At 47.7% G+C, this 18,041-nt stretch overlaps 2 protein-coding genes across 3 annotated transcripts in view; both read right to left on the reverse strand.

Annotated features, from left to right (window-relative positions):
• Positions 1 to 8,825, reverse strand: part of GFOD2 (Gfo/Idh/MocA-like oxidoreductase domain containing 2) — a 54,273-nt gene extending 45,448 nt beyond the window's left edge. Inside the window, exon 1 of one of the 2 annotated variants that reach the window (XM_006165236.3) lies at positions 8,236 to 8,825. The gene's annotated coding sequence lies outside the window, so the exon portion shown is untranslated. Of the gene's footprint in view, positions 1 to 7,622; positions 7,726 to 8,235 lie in introns of those variants that run through there. The other variant, XM_006165237.3, reaches the window with a different exon arrangement.
• A 6,517-nt stretch (positions 8,826 to 15,342) lies between these two features.
• The window catches only part of RANBP10 (RAN binding protein 10), a gene marked incomplete at its 5' end in the record, with an annotated part of 46,385 nt that continues 43,686 nt past the window's right edge, over positions 15,343 to 18,041 (reverse strand). Inside the window, 5 exon segments of the mRNA XM_006172121.3 lie at positions 15,343 to 15,945; positions 16,363 to 16,474; positions 16,770 to 16,876; positions 16,879 to 16,905; positions 17,575 to 17,696. Of these exon segments, the coding sequence (XP_006172183.2) occupies positions 15,815 to 15,945; positions 16,363 to 16,474; positions 16,770 to 16,876; positions 16,879 to 16,905; positions 17,575 to 17,696 (499 nt within the window).

An 18,041-nucleotide genomic window follows, 5' to 3' on the forward strand; every position in this document is an offset into this window, starting at 1 on the left:
GGAGGTTTTTGCTATAGGGCGCGTGCGCTCGCCAGACAGACAGAAAGAGACAGAGAGACAGAAAGTGAGAAATCACCCCCCAAGGGGGATGGCTACACCGCAATCCCTTCTCCATTCTCCTCTTAGGATCTTGGGCACACACGCACACGTACCCGGCCTGAGTTTAAGCTGCCAGGTCCGGGACGCAAACCGTGGTCAACTACATGGGAGTCCAGTGACATAGTCATTACGCTAACTGCTGGTCCTCCAATGTGATTTTCAAGCCGCCAGGTCTAGGACTCGGACTGTGGTTGGCTATGTAGGAGTCCAGCAATGTAATTGCTACACCATTTGCTGGCCCCATATTATTATTATTATTATTACTATTATTATTATCATTACTACTACTACTAAATTTGCTATAGGGCACATACTCTCACCAGAGCGAGAGAGAAAGACAGAGAGAGAGGGAAAGTGAGAAAGCAAGCCACCACGTCCAGGACTTGAACCTTAGTTGGCCATATGGGAGTCTAGTACATTAACCACTGTGCCACCTGCTGGTCCATTATCATAGTGTTTAAGGGTTACTTGGTATATTACTGACTACATGAACCAGGTTTTAATATACTGGTGTTAAACCTCTATATCATTTTCATTTTGCTTTCTGTTATAAATTATGTAGCTTAGGAAATTATGGTCTGGGGACTGGCAGGTGGCTTGGTGGTTAAGGCGCTGGACTCCTGACTCCTACATGGCCAACCATGGTTTGAGTCCCAGACCTGGCAGCTTTTTTCTCATTTTACCTCTCTCTCTGGTCAAATTAAAAAATAATAATAACAATGATAAATATGATTAAATAAATCATTTTCTAAAAAGTTATGGTCTGGGACCAGCAGTTAGCATAATGGCTATGTCGCTGGACTCCCATGTAGTCGACCGCAGTTCGAGTCCTGGACCTGGCGGCTTAAACTCACGCTGGGCGCGTATGCGTGCGTGCCAAAGATCCCGAGAGGAGAATGGAGGAGAAGGGATTGCGGGGTGGCCATCCCCCCTGGGGGGGGGGTGATTTCTTGCTTTCTGTCTCTCTGTCTATGTCTTTCTGGCAAGCGCACGTGCCCTATAGCAAAAACTTCTCAAAAAAAAGGAAAAAAAAATTATGGTCCAGAATTTGGACCATATTTGTAAAATATAATTGTGAGAGCCAGTAGGTGGTGTGGTGGGTAAGGTGCTAGATCCCATATGGCTAATTGCAGTTTGAGTCCTGGACCCTGAAAGCTAAAAAAACACACCAAAAGCATGTATACACGTGCCCAAAATCCTAAAAGGAGAATGAAGAAGGAATTGCGGAGTGGCCATCCATCCCCCTTGTGGGATGAATTCTCACTTTCTCTTTCTCTCTGTCTCTCTTCAGCAAATGCACACATCCTATAGCATCCTATATATAAATAATAAACAAATAATAAGGCCAGGGGCCAGTGGATGGCATGGCGGTGAAGGTGCTGGACACTCCCACATGGCCTACTACAGTTCGAGTTCCAGATCTGGTGGCTTGCTTTCTCACTTTCCCTCTTTCTCTTTCTTGCTCTTGTTCTCACTTTGTCCTTCTCTGGTCAAATTAAAATAAATAAATACATTTAAATAAAACAATTCTTTCGGATCAGCGGTTGGTGTAACGGCTATGTCACTGAATTTCCAGTCGACTGCGTTTGAGTCCCGGTCCCGATGGCTTAAACTCACGCCGGCATGTGTGCGTGCATGCTCAAGATCTCGAGAGGAGAATGGAGGAGAAAGGATTGCAGTATGGCCATCCCCCTGGGAGGTGATTTCTCACTTTCTGTCTCTGTCTCTTTCTGTCTTTCTAGCGAGCACACGCACCCAATAGCAAAAACCTCTCCAAAAAAAAAAAATCAATTCTTTAAAAGAAAAAAGTAGAAACTAGGGGCTGGCAGCTGACGTGGTGGCTAAGGTGCTTTCATATGGCCGAATGCAGTTGGAGTCTGGACCTGATGGCTTGCTTTCTTACTTTACCCCTCTCTCTGGTCAAATTAAAAATAATGCTAATAAACAAAATTAAATAATTATTTAAGAAAAAAAAAAAAGGCAGGAACTAAAGAACAAGTATTTAAGGACAGGGCCCAAGTGCATGTATGTAATGTAGAAATTTTCATTCCTCCCCATTTTTTGGTTTTGCTATAGGGTGTATGCACTTACTGGGCAGGGGGAGAGAGTGAGAAATCACCCACCATCTCCCAGAGGAGATAGCTATACCTGCAACCTTTTCTCAGGATTTGGGCACATATGCACACACACCTGGCATGATTTCCAAGCTGCCAAGCCTGGGAATCAAACAGAATGAACTGCATAGCTGGCCATGTGGGATCCAGCCCACCTTAACCTCCACACCACCTGGTAGTCCCATTTAATTTCTTTCTTTTCTTTTCTTTTTTTATTTTTTTTCCTACAGGGCTTCTGCACTCACTGGAAAAAGACAGAGAAGGAAAGTGAGAAATCACCCCCAGAGGAGATGGCCACACTGCAATCTTTCTTTGTCCATTCTCCTCAGGATTTTGGACATGTATGCATATGCACCAGCCCGTTTCAAGCCTCTGGGTCTGGGATCCAGACTGCAGTTGGCTACATGGAAGTCTAGCACCTTAACCACCACCACCTGCTAGCCCCCTTTTAAAAAAAAGAAAAAAAAATTTTTTTTGAGAGATTTTTGCTATAGGGTTCTTGTGTTTGTCAGAGAGACAAAAGGAGACTGAGACACAGAAAGTGAAAAATCTTCCCCCAGGGGGATAGCTATGTCCCAGTCTCTTTTCCTCTATTCTCCTCTCAGGATTTTGGGCATGCACACACACACACAACCAGCAGGAGTTTTAAGCCACTAGATAGGGTACTCAAGCCGTGGTCACCTTAACTGCTACCTTTTCTACCCTGCCTCATTTTGTTTTTAATTTGACAGAGGGCAAGTGCATTTACCAGAGAGAAGTAGAAAGCACTTCCCATGGGGCATAGTCATACTGCAATCCCATCTCTTCCATTTCTACATCCTGTTGGGATTTGGGGCACACACGTGTGTCCTGTGTGCCTCTCAAGTCTCTAGGTCCAGGAAGTGAACTGCATGGTCGACCATGTGAGATCTGGCTACCTTAACCAGTAGGCCATGGGACTGACCCTAGTCCCTATTTTCTAAGTGTTTACTCCCATTACCATGAGATAGAAATTTTTCATTTTCTCTGTCTTGGTTTGAAGAGATGGTACCTTAGTAGCTCATTCCTGACCTGATGTCTAATCTGTAAATGGTATTAAGAAAAAGGGAAGTCTTATTACTTTCATGTTTTCCTCAGCATCTCTCATTCTAATTTTCAAAAGCCCAAGTTTATTTAAAATAATTTTCACACCTACCTTTTAAAATGCCTAACATCTAAATTTCTTTTTTCTTTTAAAGGAATTGTTTTATTTAACTTTAATTAGTTATTTAGTTAGTTAGTTCAATTTGGCCAGAGAAGGACAGCATGAGAGAGAGAGAGAGAGAGAGAGAGAGAGAGAGAGAGAAAGTGAGAAAGCAAGATGCCAGGTCCGGGACTCAAACCATGACTGGCCACGTGGGAGTTCAGTACCCCTAATCACCATGTCACCTCCTGCTGGCCCCTCTTTTTCTTTCTTTCTTTTCTTTTTCTTTTTCTTTTTCTTTTTTTTAGAGGTTTTTGCTACAGGGTGCATGTGCTCACCAGAAAGACAACAGGGAAAGACAGAGGGACAGAAAGTGAGAAATCACCCCCCAGGGGGGATAGCCACACTGTAGTCCCTTCTCCTTCATTCTCCTCTCGGGATCTTGGGCACGCATGCACATGTGCCTGGCATGCGTTTAAGCCACCGGGTCTGGGACTCGAACCGTGGTCGACTACATCAGACTCCAGCGACATACCCATTATGCCAACTGCTAGTCCCTCTTTATCTTTTTTTTTTTTTCCTCTTTATCTTTTTTAGGAGAGGTTTTTGCTATAGGGCATGCATGCTTGACAGAGAAAGACAGAAAGTGAGAAGCCAATCCCTAGAAATCATCCCTTGGGGGGATGGCTATACCATAATCCCTTCTTCATTCTCCTCTCAAGATATTGGGCACTCATGCACACTGTCCAGTATGGGTTTTATGCTGCTGGTCTGGGACTTGAACTGCAGTGGACCATATGGGAGTCCAGCCATGTAACCATTTCATCATCTGCTGGTCCCATCTACATTTTCACTTTGAACTTTCAGACTCCAAATTTAAGACTACTTTTAAGTTTACTAACATAAAGCTGTTACTTTGTAAGAAAAGTAATGTAAAGACTACTTTTAAGTTTACTAACTAAAGCTGTTACTTTGTAAGAAAAGTAATGTATCTATATGGTATACAAATTCTCGAAAACAGCAAAATCTTTCATTTTTTCCCAAATGCTTTACAGTTCCACTTGTGGGTTTATCCTAGAACTGAATCCCTTGTATAAGTATGCATCATGAGTGATCTTTCAGGCATTGGAGAGTTATTTTTTATACTTCCAAGTTAGTGGTCTGATTCCTGTGTTTTCTGGATACCAACTCCTCCCTCCCTTCTTTCCTTTCTTTTTGGTACAGGGCAGAAAAAGAAACAGAGAGGGAAAGTGAGAAAGCACACTCGGGGAGGATGGCCACACCACAACCCTTTCTCTTCTTGGGATTTTGGTTATGCACAGATGTGCCTGGCATGTTTTTCAAGCTGCCAGATTGGGGACTCAAACTGCACAGTCACCCATGTGGAATCCAGTCACCTGAATCACCACATCACCCTCAGCATTTCAACTCCTTACATCAGATGACACTGAATCCCCATTTCATTTCTCTGCTTATGGTGAAACTAGAAAAATCAGTTCAGGGAAAGTGGATCCTGTTAGAACTATAGGTCATCTGATAAGGTTTCTTCATGGCTGACCTGTCAAAATACTGCTGATTACTTTATTACAGGCCAGATTTGATAACTGCCTTCAGCTGCCCCAGAAAATGGAGTGGATGTTAAGTAATTATTTGTCAAAGCTTTCACTATTATAGTAACTAAGAAACACTCTGAGAGACCTCTGTAAGTCCACCCTTCTCTGCAAACAAATGTCTTTCTGACTGATTTTAAGAGCACACATCAGAAAATGCACACAAATCTGTGAGGCGTATACAGCCACATTTAAGCAGTACCTTCTCTAATGGCTCAGTCACGGAAGTATTTAGGCTTACTTTCAAAGCACCCTGCCACACCCCATCAAGTTCTACAGGTGGCAATTGCTACCTTCCATCTTATCGTGATTTGGGCCCACTTATCTGACTTCCATCTGGGTCAACATGAAAGTAATGAAAGTTTCTACACAGAATATATTACTTTTTATGATGCCTTGCTTTTCTTTTTCTTTGTTTTCTTTTTGCCAAAGGGCACATGCACTCACCAGAGAGGGACAAAAAGAAAAGAAAGAAAGGGAGAAAGCATTCCTCAGTTTGGTGTTTCATATATAACCCTATCTCCATCTCTCCATCCTGTCAGGATTTGGGGCACACATGCACACAAGCCCAGTGTTTTTTTTGTATTTGTTTTTCTTTTTTAAATTTTGCTAGAGGGTGTGTGCACTAATCAGGCAGAGAGAGAGAACGTGAGAAAGTACTCTTCATGGGGAATGGCCCGTAGCAATCCCTTCTCCTCTATTTCTGCCTCAAAGCCTTTAGTGATTTTGGGCATGCATGCACACACCCAGCATGTTTTTCAAGCTGCCAGGTCTAGGACTTAAACTACATAATCAGCCATGTGAGATCCAGCTGCCCTAACCACCATACCACAGGCTGGCTCTCATGATGCCTTTCTGATAGAATCTGATTGACAGGATTTTCCCGATAAATTACATACACTTCTGATAATGCCCCATTATGTTTATTGAGGTATTTTACAAAGTAATTCCACAGATGTAAGAAAAGCCAATAAAACATAAAGCCACAATATCCATAGTTACCAATTTATGAACTAGGACAGAGCTTTCTTCCTTAAACTGATTTGACTTTTTTCTTTTTAAGATTTATTTAATTAATTGTATTTGTTATTATTATTTTTAATTTGACCAGAGAGACATAGGGAGAGAAAGTGAGAAAGCAAGCTGCCAGGTCTAGGACTTGAACCCCATTGGCCATGTGGGATTTCAGTGCCTAAATCACCATGCCACCTGCCAGTCCCACTGCCTTGACTTATTAACAGTATCATATTTTTTAAAAAAATCTTAAAAAAACTTAACATTGTACTTTTGATGTATCTTAACACTCTAAGGGAAAAGTCTACTACAGAATTAAATATACATTAAAATTAGTTTTATCAGGGCCAGCAGGTGGCATGATGGATAAAGGCGATGGATTCCCCACATGGTTGACTATGGTTCAAGTCCCGGACCTGGTCGCTTACTTTTTCGCTTTCCCTTTCTCTCCTTCTCACTGATCAAATTAAAGAAATAACAACAAATGGAATTCAATAAATAATTCTTTTAAAAAATTAGTTTTATCAAACTGACAACTAGGATTTGGGACCATCTTTTGAAAATCACACACTTTTCTCTATATTGCAATTTTTTTAAAAGAAAGATCTTATTTAACTATATTTATTTATTTTATTTGACCAGGAAGGGACAGAGAGAGAGAGTGAGAAAGCAAGCCATCAGGTCTGGGACTTGAAGCACAGTCTGCCATATGGGATTCCACAGCCCTTAACCACCATGCCACCTGTCAGAGCCCATACTGCAAATTTTGAAGTCTTTTTTAGGAGGGGGCTTTTTTAAAAATTGCTAGTCCTACCACTAATGAGCTCTATTATAAGATTACTGTAGAAATCACATATCTAAATTTTCCTAGCAAACAAAAGTAATAATGGATTAGATCTAGACCAATCATTCCAATAGGAAAATGTGGGACAACCAAGTGGTAACAGAAAGTCTCTCCTTATGTATGAAATGGGGATTCTACCAACAAACATGAAATTTTGCACCTACTGGTTCAGACAGATTCTCTAAATTCCCAACCTGAAAACTGTGACTTTTTTCTTCCATGTTTTCTGTAAAAATAGATTATCTTAAAATTCTTTTGTTCTCTAGTGTAACTTTTCAGTAAGAATGTTTCCTTATCAAGCATGAATCTAGCTTCCTCAACTCAAAGACAACCATCTTCTCCATATCACTCCTTATCAAAATAACGCTTTTGGTATCTTCCTTTTCTAATTTAATTTAAACGGTGTTTCCTTCAGCCAAAGGGCAGTACACTAAGGGTTCTTCCTTCAGAGGCTGTTGTACACTACAGATAACAAATGTGGTGTCTGGCCCTGGTTATGGACACTTGAAGGGCACCCACTTTGTTCTTCATGTTGTCCTGCCTTCGGCATGATACTATGGAAAACAATGACTATAAATAAGATGATATATAACGTTCCTTGGTGACCATCCGTTACAGCTTTAAACTTTTCTATTCCTGTGTTCTTGGGATCCTACTGGAGTTTGGAGGGTAAACTCTTCACACAACCATTCATAAGCTCTCACCTCCCGCTCCATCGCTCCCTCTTCCTCCCTCACCATTCAAGTGTGGTAAGGCCTTGATGGAATACCTGATCTCACCTTTTGTCTCCACAAGTCCATCTGTTTCTTTTCCGAGCTTCAGGGTTAAGCCGGAGCCATTGAGACGTTTCCAGGGGATACTTGGAGGTGGGGGTGGGGGGAACAGACAGCCACCTGCACCTTACGGAGAATCCTCCCACCTGTCGCCTAAACATCCCTTTCTTAAAGATGTACCCTCTAAAAGTCCATCTCATTGTGAGAGGATGGACCAGCAACCCCACGGGCCCTTTGTCTGAAGCTTCCACACCTCACACACGCGCACCCACAAAGCGTCCATCCTCACACAAGTCGGGGGTTTGCGCCGCACAGGGCGAGGACCTTAGGGTGCCGCATCTGGTAAAGGGGTGGGTTATGTCCGAGGTCTCTTCAGAAACTCAAATTCTACCATTCTATGACCACACGTCAGGTCCCATTATTTCCGAGGTGGAGAGGGAGAACTCCGAGGCAACCTCTCGAGGTCAGCACGCGTGGTGGCCGCAGGAAAAGGCCCCCTCCAGCCCCGGCTCTGCGTATCCACGCCTCCGACCTCCGGCGCCGGGCCCGGGAGGAGGCCCGCTCGCGGCCGCGCCATGCCCTCCCTCGCCCCCACCCGCAGCCGCCCGCCGCCTCTTACCTGGCAGGCTGGCATCGCCCACCCAGCGCCACACCGGAGACCATGGGTCGGACGGGTCTGGACGTCCACCCTTCCGCCTTGACGGAGATCTCGGGAGATGCGCGGGCACCGGAGTCAAGCGCGCCGCCACCGGGAACGCGCCGCCTGGTTTCTAAGGAACGGGGGGCTCAGGGAAGGGGGAGGGACGGCCGGACGACTGCGCACGCGCCCTGACGGGGGTGGATCCGCGCTGGGAGGGGCCCGCACCAGGAGCTGCGCATGCTCTCTCGTTGAGGGGCGGAGCTCAAGAGACCGGGCTGTGTTCGGATCATCCATTTCCGGCGGCAGTAGCCCTGCGAACTGTATACCAACGTTGGCTTTTGTAAGGTCTGCCGGCTGGCATTAAGAACGTGAAGATTGTGGGAATTATGGTTGGCTTGGGTTGTCCTGGAATGAGGGAAGGTCTCGTGTTGGACAACGACTTATCTTCAGAAGGCCAGCTCTCTCGAACCTGTCGAACTTCTGGCTTCTTGACTGCTGATGATTCGCTTTTCTGATTTCTCCGGTGCCTCTCTGGGCTCCTCTTCTGGACGTTCCTTGATTGTTCCATAAGTATCAGTGCTCTTGGGACCAGCAGTTAGCGTAATGGCTATGTCGCTGGACTCCCACGTGTGCGTGCGTCCCCAAGATCCCGAGAGAATGGAGGAGAAGGGATTGCGGCGTGGCCATCCCCCCTGGGGGGTGATTTCTCGCTTTCTATCTCTCTGCCTCTCTCTCTCTCTCTCTCTCTCTCACACTTGTTAGGATCAAAAGCAGGACTGTACATGCGCCCTATAGTAAAACCTCTCCCCCCCCAAAAAAAAATATACACACATATATATATCAGTGCTCTTCAGAACTGTGATTTCAGTCCCTTTGACCTCTTACTGGAACCTACGTTCTCCCACGTAAACATGTATTCATTTTGTAAGGAGGCTGCCCTCTGGTTCTCCAAGCTGTGAGTGTAAAACTGGCATGTAAAAAATGCGATTGGGGATTATTTCTGCTTGGGAATCTCCGCCCCTGCTTGTCTGACCCTCCTGGTTAAGTGTCAGGACACTTTTCAGCTGGCAGTAGGAGATCTCCCAGGTGCCATTCCAGAGCAGTCTGCAATGATAGAAGTTGTCATCTGATCTATAGCAGCTCTGAGACCTACTGACAGCAGCAGGATTATGCCTGCTATAGGCAGAGGAGACAGGACTTCCCATCACTGCTGCCACCTCTGTGAGCTTGAAAGGGTCCCAGAGATGAGAAATTGTAACCTCTAACCCCTCTTCAATGATTTTTTTTAGAAAGGATTTATTTATTCATCTACTATTATTATTTTTCAATTTGACCAGAGAGAGAAAGGGAAAGCAAAAAAGCAAGTCACTAGGTCTGGGACTTGAACTGTGGTCTGCCATATGGGATTCCAGCACCCTCAACCATCACACCACCTGCCGCTCCCCAGTCATGGGGTTTTTATCCCCTTCTTTCTTTCCTGTATCCTTAAGAGCCAAGATAGAATGAGGCAGAATCAATGTGTGCCTGTGATGTTTGTCTTAGTCATTGTTTAAAATTACATTCTAGAGCAGTTTCTCCACAATGGCACTATTGACATTTTGTGCCTGGATAATTCCTTATTGAGAAGGGGAGGGGGAAACTTATGCATTGTAGGGTGTATAGTAGCATAGCCCTGGGCTCTACCCGCTAGGTGCCAGCCTCAGTTGTCACTAACAGAAATATCTTGACTTTGCCAAATGTCCCCTTGGGTTCAAAATCACTCCCAGCTGAGAACTAGAGGAAAATGAACCAACAATTTTACCAGCAGAACCAGGACTTTTGTGCTTAAATCTCATAGCCCATTCTTCCCTGTGCGTTAGCTCTGCCCTAACAGGGTTCTGTGGAGTAACAGCCCTGTTAGATGGTACTTCGTGAAGCATTCTGTAGTAATGCAAGGGAAAGTTCAGGGTTAAGTAGTATGTCTTACCACAGATTTTGGGGTTTTGATTCAGTGGTGATGTTCACTGTGAATGACCAGAACAGTGTTCCGAATTTACCGGATCACAAAACGCTTTTCTGGGAACTTTCTCAAGATCTGATTCTGCCTGCTCCTCAGCAAACTTCCCCATTCCAGTACCTGTTAGCCACCATCAGCTCCTGTTGTCCCATTTTAATGGCCTCGTACCCATCCTGTTGTCCCAACCAAAGCCTGCACTTATCCTGTCTCTTGCTTCTCCCAACTCCCTCACATTTGATTGGGTCAACATTTATTTTCTAAATATTTCTCAAACTTGCCCTCTTATTTGTGGCCTACTACAGTCGCCTGCTAGCTGGTACTTTGCCTCCAATCTGTTCCCAGTCTTATCTCCAGGTTGACACTGGCATGACCTGCTGTATCTTTTGTATAAAACCTTGTGAGGCAGGAATGGGCCAGCCACACCAGGGAGCATCCTCATGGAGGAAGGTGATCACATGCACTCCATCCATATGTGCCAAGCAGTGCCACATGCATGCATTTTAAGGATGGAGAAACTGAGTGTTGGAAATGTTGACATGGATTTCCATGGTCCCCCAGTTAGTAAACAGGGCAGTGCTAGGATTTTAAGTATAACCTTTCTCCACCAGGCAGAAAGCTAACCTCAGTATCCCTAGATAGGTCTTCCTGAGCTCTAATTTCATTTTTTTCTCAATACCCCTCAGAAGCATTCTGACTGTGCAGCATTTGAAGTGAGAGTATATTTGGAAAGTATTTTTTAAATTTTTTTGGGGGTGGAGGGGAGATGAGATCCTGTGGCCCACCTTCCTGAAGCTGAATTTACTGTTTCTTTATTGAAGATGAGAGCTGTTTCAAGGGTGAGAACTACAGCGTACATACCTATCCTCTTTGGGTCTTGCAAAGGCACTAGAGGCCTGGGCACTCGAGAGGTAGGAGGAGGGCCCAAATCCACTGGGACAGGACGTTCCACTCAAGAGATGCCAAGCGCAGTCCTACTCAAAACAGAGACCACACTCATGACTGCTCACGGATGTGTATTTTAATAAAAATAATTCTGTCAAAATACAACAGGAAGTTTTTTCATCTCAAGTACAATTTTAATAGGATGTTTTGTTAGAATTTTCTCTCAACCCTCCCATGCCCACAAGTTTCATGCTAATGTCAAGTTATCAGCTTGAGAGGACAAAGGCAGAACCAGTGTGCACAATGTGGAGGATGTCTGTTTCAGCTGTAGTACTAATGGAGAAAAACTCTATGCAAAGAGGCAGGCGCCCATGGCAGCCAGAGGCCACAATTTGTCATAGGCCAAGGTGCACTGAACTGGTGGTCAAGTCGCACTCTGCTGTCTGGCTGCTACGTGGCGTGCATACCTGAGTTGTGAGCAACCAGAACTTTCAGCTCCAACACTTCTCTACCTCATCTTCTTTGTGCTTGCTTAAGGGGTGGGAAGGCGCTGGGTGGTCAGAAAGCCCCCATGCTCTGTCTCATAGTGTCCCTGTTCTGACGACTTGCACCCAGTCATAGTCTCATGTGAGGGGGGAGGGGCTTCTGGCTTTGAGTGTCTGCAAGTTTCCGCTCTGGAAGGAGTGACCATTTGGTACCACAGGGGAAATTGAGTAGGGAAGGCTGCTCCCCCAGGGCTGGACAACCCAACAGAGCCAGGTCTTCCTCCTGCCTCCCTTCACCAGGGCTCCTACCAGGTGCCTTTCCCACTGTAGACTCCTAGGAGCACACTGGCAGGACTGGGTGTGCATCTGGGGCTTCTCAGTCGGCAGGCAGGCCTGGACTATCAGCAAGACAGTGGGCTCAAGCAGCTTGGTTTTGACCTCTCCACGGCTTGTGGGGCAAAGGCTTATGTCCCAAAGGTGAGCTGTCCGACTGGGACAGAGAGCCCCTCTGGAGAGGAACAGAGTAAACAACTTGGACTCAGCTGAAACAGTGAGATAAGGCACAGAAAATAGGGAGGTGGCCATGGGAACTGAGCATAAGCCAGGAAGACACCCAATCCCACGCAACACACAGCTGTCTTGAGCCTTCCTGGGCCTTCTCGGCCACTCTGCAACCAAGCCCAGGCCCCGTCCCCATCCCTGACACACCCCTGAAGGGACTAGCCATTCAGACTCTGCTAGAGGCCACGCCACCCTAATCCCTCCTGGGACTCATCTGCCATTCAGCTTCAAGACTAAACAGTGTTGCCCAACCCACAGGGATAAGGTTAGTCCCAGCTCTCTCTGCCACTAATTTGCTGTGTAACTTTGGCCAAGTCACTTAATCTCCTGGGCCTATTTCTGTATCTATAAAAGGAGGACTGACTGGTGGAAGAGATATTCTCTGAACCCCATTCCAGCTGCAAATGCCTCTGGTTTTAATTTCCAATTCTGGCAGGCTCTGACCATTTAACAGCCTGATGTCTCCAACCCCTGAGTTTGGGAGCTAGGTATTCCTGGCCTTGTACAAGATGAATTGCCTTTACAACAGAGGACACCTCCCACCAGGCCATGGTCTGTGGGCTGATAGCTGTGGCCCTGGAAGGGACCGAGGAAAAAGCATCCCACAGGACCATCTCATAAGGTAGAACTCTGGGAGAACACAGGGTCAAGGCCCCCATCACCAGCAGCTGGTCCAATTCTATAATTTTCCTTATTCAGCGGAGGGCCCAGTAAGGTTCCGTGGGCACTGAGTATCTCAGGCCATCCAACCATTCTCATGTCCACTAACAGAGAGCAGGAGCTTGCTCAGCCCAATGCAGGCAGGGGCTGGGAGTTCAACTTCTGGCCTTGCCACGGCTGGCACTCCCTTCTGCAGGGCTGCTAGTGTTCTCCCTCCCTCCCTCCTCACACTGTGATGCAGGTATGGAAAACCCAACCCTATTAGAGCTCCTTTGCTAGGCCTTCTCCCAGGCAGCCAGTCCTCTCCCCAGATGGCCCACCCAAGTCCTGGCAGCCAACTCCGCCCTTCCCTCCTGATTCCCTGTTGGTAGTGGGACTGTTTTTGCTCCACCAGCTGTGAAGATCTATCTGTAACAGCTGGTGGGATATTTGTATAGCCCATGGGGTCCTTTTCTCTGGCCAGCAAATACTTCTAACAGTCTTTGTTATGAGGGTCCAGGGCCAAGCACTGAAAACTGCCTGGCACCGCTGCAGTGAAGCCTGGCCTAGAGGATCGGGTTCCATCCAGTCCAGGGACCAGCCAGCCAAGCATCTATCTCCATAAGGTACCAGCTTCTCAACAGAAGACATCGAGTCCATCAGAGCAGTGCAGAGATGGTGAGGATCCAGACAAGAAGAAAGTGGCCCCTGTACTCAAGGGGCTCTGTCCTGGGAATGGAGACTTCCTCCCGACAGCCTGATACACAGTAGCTCTTGGGTCGAAGGCAGGTAGTTTCCAGGCAATCAATTCAGAGTAAATGAATTATTTGGCCATCTTAACAATGAAGAAAGGCAGGGCATTGAAAAGGGGAGAGAGGAGCAAGGCAGGCAGTAGGAGGCAGGGCAGAGTGTAGAGAACATGCTGGCCAAGGATCCTCTGCTCCCTTGCTTTGCTGTGTGGCCCTGGGCCAATCTGCTGCTTCTCTGGACCCTCAACCTTGTAATTTACTACTCGGTCCAGCTCACAGGAGTCTAGGGACCCACATCTCTTGAGATGCTGCAAACCAGCTCAGTCTGACCCTGTTCACTAAGTGACCACCCACCCCACCCCCAAAGCCTATTTGGCTTCCCTTAGGCTCCAGCTGGGCCTGTGGCTCAATGTAGGGAGAGCCTCAGATAAACAAATCACTGGGCTGAGGTGACAGAGATGGTTCTCTTTTAATGAGTTGGACTCAAATAAAAGCATATGGTGTCTGGACAGCCTCACCCAAGAGGTGCTGGACCACTAACACTACGATAAATACTGTGTCTTTTTTTTTAATATATATATTTATATATATATATTTATATATAATCTCATTTGTTTTTACTTATGAAAATAATAAGCTATCACCAACTTGGATAGGCTTCATCACTAAATTAGCAGAAACCAGCTCAGCACAAACTCTCCAGAGATAAATACTGGTGGCTCAGTCAGGGGGGAAAAAGCTCCTTTGCTAGGCCTTCTCCCAGGCAGCCAGTCCTCTCCCCAGATGGCCCACCCAAGTCCTGGCAGCCAACTCCGCCCTTCCCTCCTGATTCCCTGTTGGTAGTGGGACTGTTTTTGCTCCACCAGCTGTGAAGATCTATCTGTAACAGCTGGTGGGATATTTGTATAGCCCATGGGGTCCTTTTCTCTGGCCAGCAAATACTTCTAACAGTCTTTGTTATGAGGGTCCAGGGCCAAGCACTGAAAACTGCCTGGCACCGCTGCAGTGAAGCCTGGCCTAGAGGATCGGGTTCCATCCAGTCCAGGGACCAGCCAGCCAAGCATCTATCTCCATAAGGTACCAGCTTCTCAACAGAAGACATCGAGTCCATCAGAGCAGTGCAGAGATGGTGAGGATCCAGACAAGAAGAAAGTGGCCCCTGTACTCAAGGGGCTCTGTCCTGGGAATGGAGACTTCCTCCCGACAGCCTGATACACAGTAGCTCTTGGGTCGAAGGCAGGTAGTTTCCAGGCAATCAATTCAGAGTAAATGAATTATTTGGCCATCTTAACAATGAAGAAAGGCAGGGCATTGAAAAGGGGAGAGAGGAGCAAGGCAGGCAGTAGGAGGCAGGGCAGAGTGTAGAGAACATGCTGGCCAAGGATCCTCTGCTCCCTTGCTTTGCTGTGTGGCCCTGGGCCAATCTGCTGCTTCTCTGGACCCTCAACCTTGTAATTTACTACTCGGTCCAGCTCACAGGAGTCTAGGGACCCACATCTCTTGAGATGCTGCAAACCAGCTCAGTCTGACCCTGTTCACTAAGTGACCACCCACCCCACCCCCAAAGCCTATTTGGCTTCCCTTAGGCTCCAGCTGGGCCTGTGGCTCAATGTAGGGAGAGCCTCAGATAAACAAATCACTGGGCTGAGGTGACAGAGATGGTTCTCTTTTAATGAGTTGGACTCAAATAAAAGCATATGGTGTCTGGACAGCCTCACCCAAGAGGTGCTGGACCACTAACACTACGATAAATACTGTGTCTTTTTTTTTAATATATATATTTATATATATATATTTATATATAATCTCATTTGTTTTTACTTATGAAAATAATAAGCTATCACCAACTTGGATAGGCTTCATCACTAAATTAGCAGAAACCAGCTCAGCACAAACTCTCCAGAGATAAATACTGGTGGCTCAGTCAGGAGGAAAAAAAAAAAAGATTAAAAAACCCCAACCCCTCCTCAAAACAAATCCCCCCCTTTCAAAGTGGAAGGCGCTATATGAGAGTAACCAGCCAATACTGTGTCATAGGCCGCTGCACGGGAAGGGGAGAAAGACAGAGGGTGAGAGAAGAAGGAAGGAAAGGAGAGAAGGAAGGAAGGAAAAGAAGGGAAAGGCCAGGTAGGAGGAGTGGACTCTGCCCGTGGCTTCCAGGTCCCTGCGCCAGGTGCCTACGGAGGACAGGGCTGCTCCAGCCCTGGGGCTGAGGAAGGGCTGGGTGGGCCAGCCAGCACAGTCAGCTAGTGCAAGTAGTCGTCGACTCTGGCAAAGGAGCAAGACCCCAGGCCTGCTCGGGCCATGAGTCGTAGACATTCGGATGCCTGGCCCAGGGCGAGCATCAGAGGGGGCTGCTTTGGCAGGTTCTGAGACTCTGTGGACAGAAACAAAGCCTGGTCACTGCTCTGCTCAGGGCTTGGGCCCAGGTCAAGGTTCTCTTGGGAGTAGGAAGTGTGTGTGTTGGGGGGACAGGCAGACAGAATCTCCTGGAACAGAAAGTTTCTGTGTGAGTGTGTCCCAGCCACCAGGCCATGGCCCTGCAGTCATGCCAAGAACCTAAACCTAAGCCTTCTTTAGAGCAGTGGTCATGGCCTAGGGCCCATCATGAGGTAGCCAGGCAAGTCTGCTTAGCAGAGGGAGATCAGGGTTCAAGTTTAGCCATGGGAGTCACTGGACAGGACCTGCACAGAGCTTGCTACCCTGATTTGGACAAACACCATCTCTTCTTAGGGAGAGAGGGAGGGGCCACCCCAGACACCCAGGGGCTGCTTCTGTTGTTAGATCCACTCACCTAAAATGGCGCTGTTGAGGGCAGCGCATACAGGTTCCCTCTGAATGGGGTCAAGTTGCTGTCCAACGGGGCAGCTCCACGGGTCTGAGTACGCCAGCAAGCTGAAGGCATCCTAAGGGACATGACATTCTCGAAGAGCACTGTGACACACACCACACACCTTCAAGTGCCCCAGGGGGAAACGGGGCCCTGCACAATGCTGAGGGAGAGCTCAACACACCTGGACTATGGGGTCTGCAGGGCTGTGCTCGCCCCAGATCCTGGGAAGGGTGGGATACAACCCAGATGCCCCACTTCTAGCTGCAGATCTGACATGAGCCTTCTCTGTCCTATTGCCACTATCACTGGGTCCTCCCAGAGCCACTAAAAGGGGTCTGCTCCTTGGGCAAGCCTGGCTTGTCCTGTACCTGCAGCATCTCCGTATGGGCCAGGTTCTTGCCGTACTCGCGGCCCAGCTGCTCACTCAGTGCCTGCAACTCGCGGCCAAACAGGATGATCCTTTCTGTGGCGGCCTGCAGAGCTGCTGCCGAGGATGCCCATCATCTGTACCAGGAACCCAGCAGAGAGCATGTTAGGGGAGGAAGGGAGGGAAGGGCAGGGCAGGGCAGGGCTGGGGTAGAGTGGGAAGGACCCTGGGGGGGAGTTGGCAGCTTCTGCTGGAGATAGACGAGGGCTGGGAGGAACAAGGGGAGCTTGCGCCACAGGGGGATGCACACAGTCTAGGTGCCGAGGATGCCCATCATCTGTACCAGGAACCCAGCAGAGAGCATGTTAGGGGAGGAAGGGAGGGAAGGGCAGGGCAGGGCAGGGCTGGGGTAGAGTGGGAAGGACCCTGGGGGGGAGTTGGCAGCTTCTGCTGGAGATAGACGAGGGCTGGGAGGAACAAGGGGAGCTTGCGCCACAGGGGGATGCACACAGTCTAGGGTCAGGTTAAGAGTTAGAAGCCCTCCCTCTTCCCACAGTGCTCATAAGAGCGCTCTCAAACTCCCTCTAGCCTCAACACAGGAGTATTAGCAGTAAGCCTAGACCTTCCTGCATGCTTGGAGCCACCTCAAAGACCCGCCCACAACTCGCTAAGGAGATGGTACCCCGGGTCTAGTGGGAGCCACATCTGCCCGTTGTGGGCCCCTCACAGGACAAAGAGGCATCTGGACTACACATTTGCCCTATTAGGCAACACAGTGATGGGTTGAGCTAGGGCATGGCCCTCACCCATGCTGGACTCGTCCGTCTGCAGGTCCTCATGCTTGTAGGAGCCATTCACAATGCGGGTAGACACACTTTCCAGCACACCATTGGGGTAATGCTCTGCCTCCATCTCCATCTCACTGTCGCTGCAGAGGAGGGTTGAGGTGGGAGTTGGCCAAGGGGATGTGGTTGGAGCGGCCTTACTGGGCCTCCATTCATGCCTCAGTCATGAGTTACGGAAGGCCTCCAGGGGCATAAAAAGACAACCCAAACTTCCCAAACTTCCCAGTCTCGGTATGGCCCTTATTGTGATATTCACTATCCCCAGAGGCCTGTCACCTGAGCCCTACCCTTGTCCAGTGCTGCCTTTATGACTCTCTCCACCCTGACCCTTCTCTGAGTTGAGACACCGCTCCCCAATGACTGGGCCCCATGAGCCATGATAGACATCTCTACCTTGGCTGGGAGACAAACCCAGGTCAGCCTTGAGG

The sequence above is a fragment of the Tupaia chinensis genome, unplaced genomic scaffold (assembly GCF_000334495.1).
Source record: "Tupaia chinensis unplaced genomic scaffold, TupChi_1.0 Scaffold143830_1, whole genome shotgun sequence".
Classification (NCBI taxonomy): domain Eukaryota; kingdom Metazoa; phylum Chordata; class Mammalia; order Scandentia; family Tupaiidae; genus Tupaia; species Tupaia belangeri.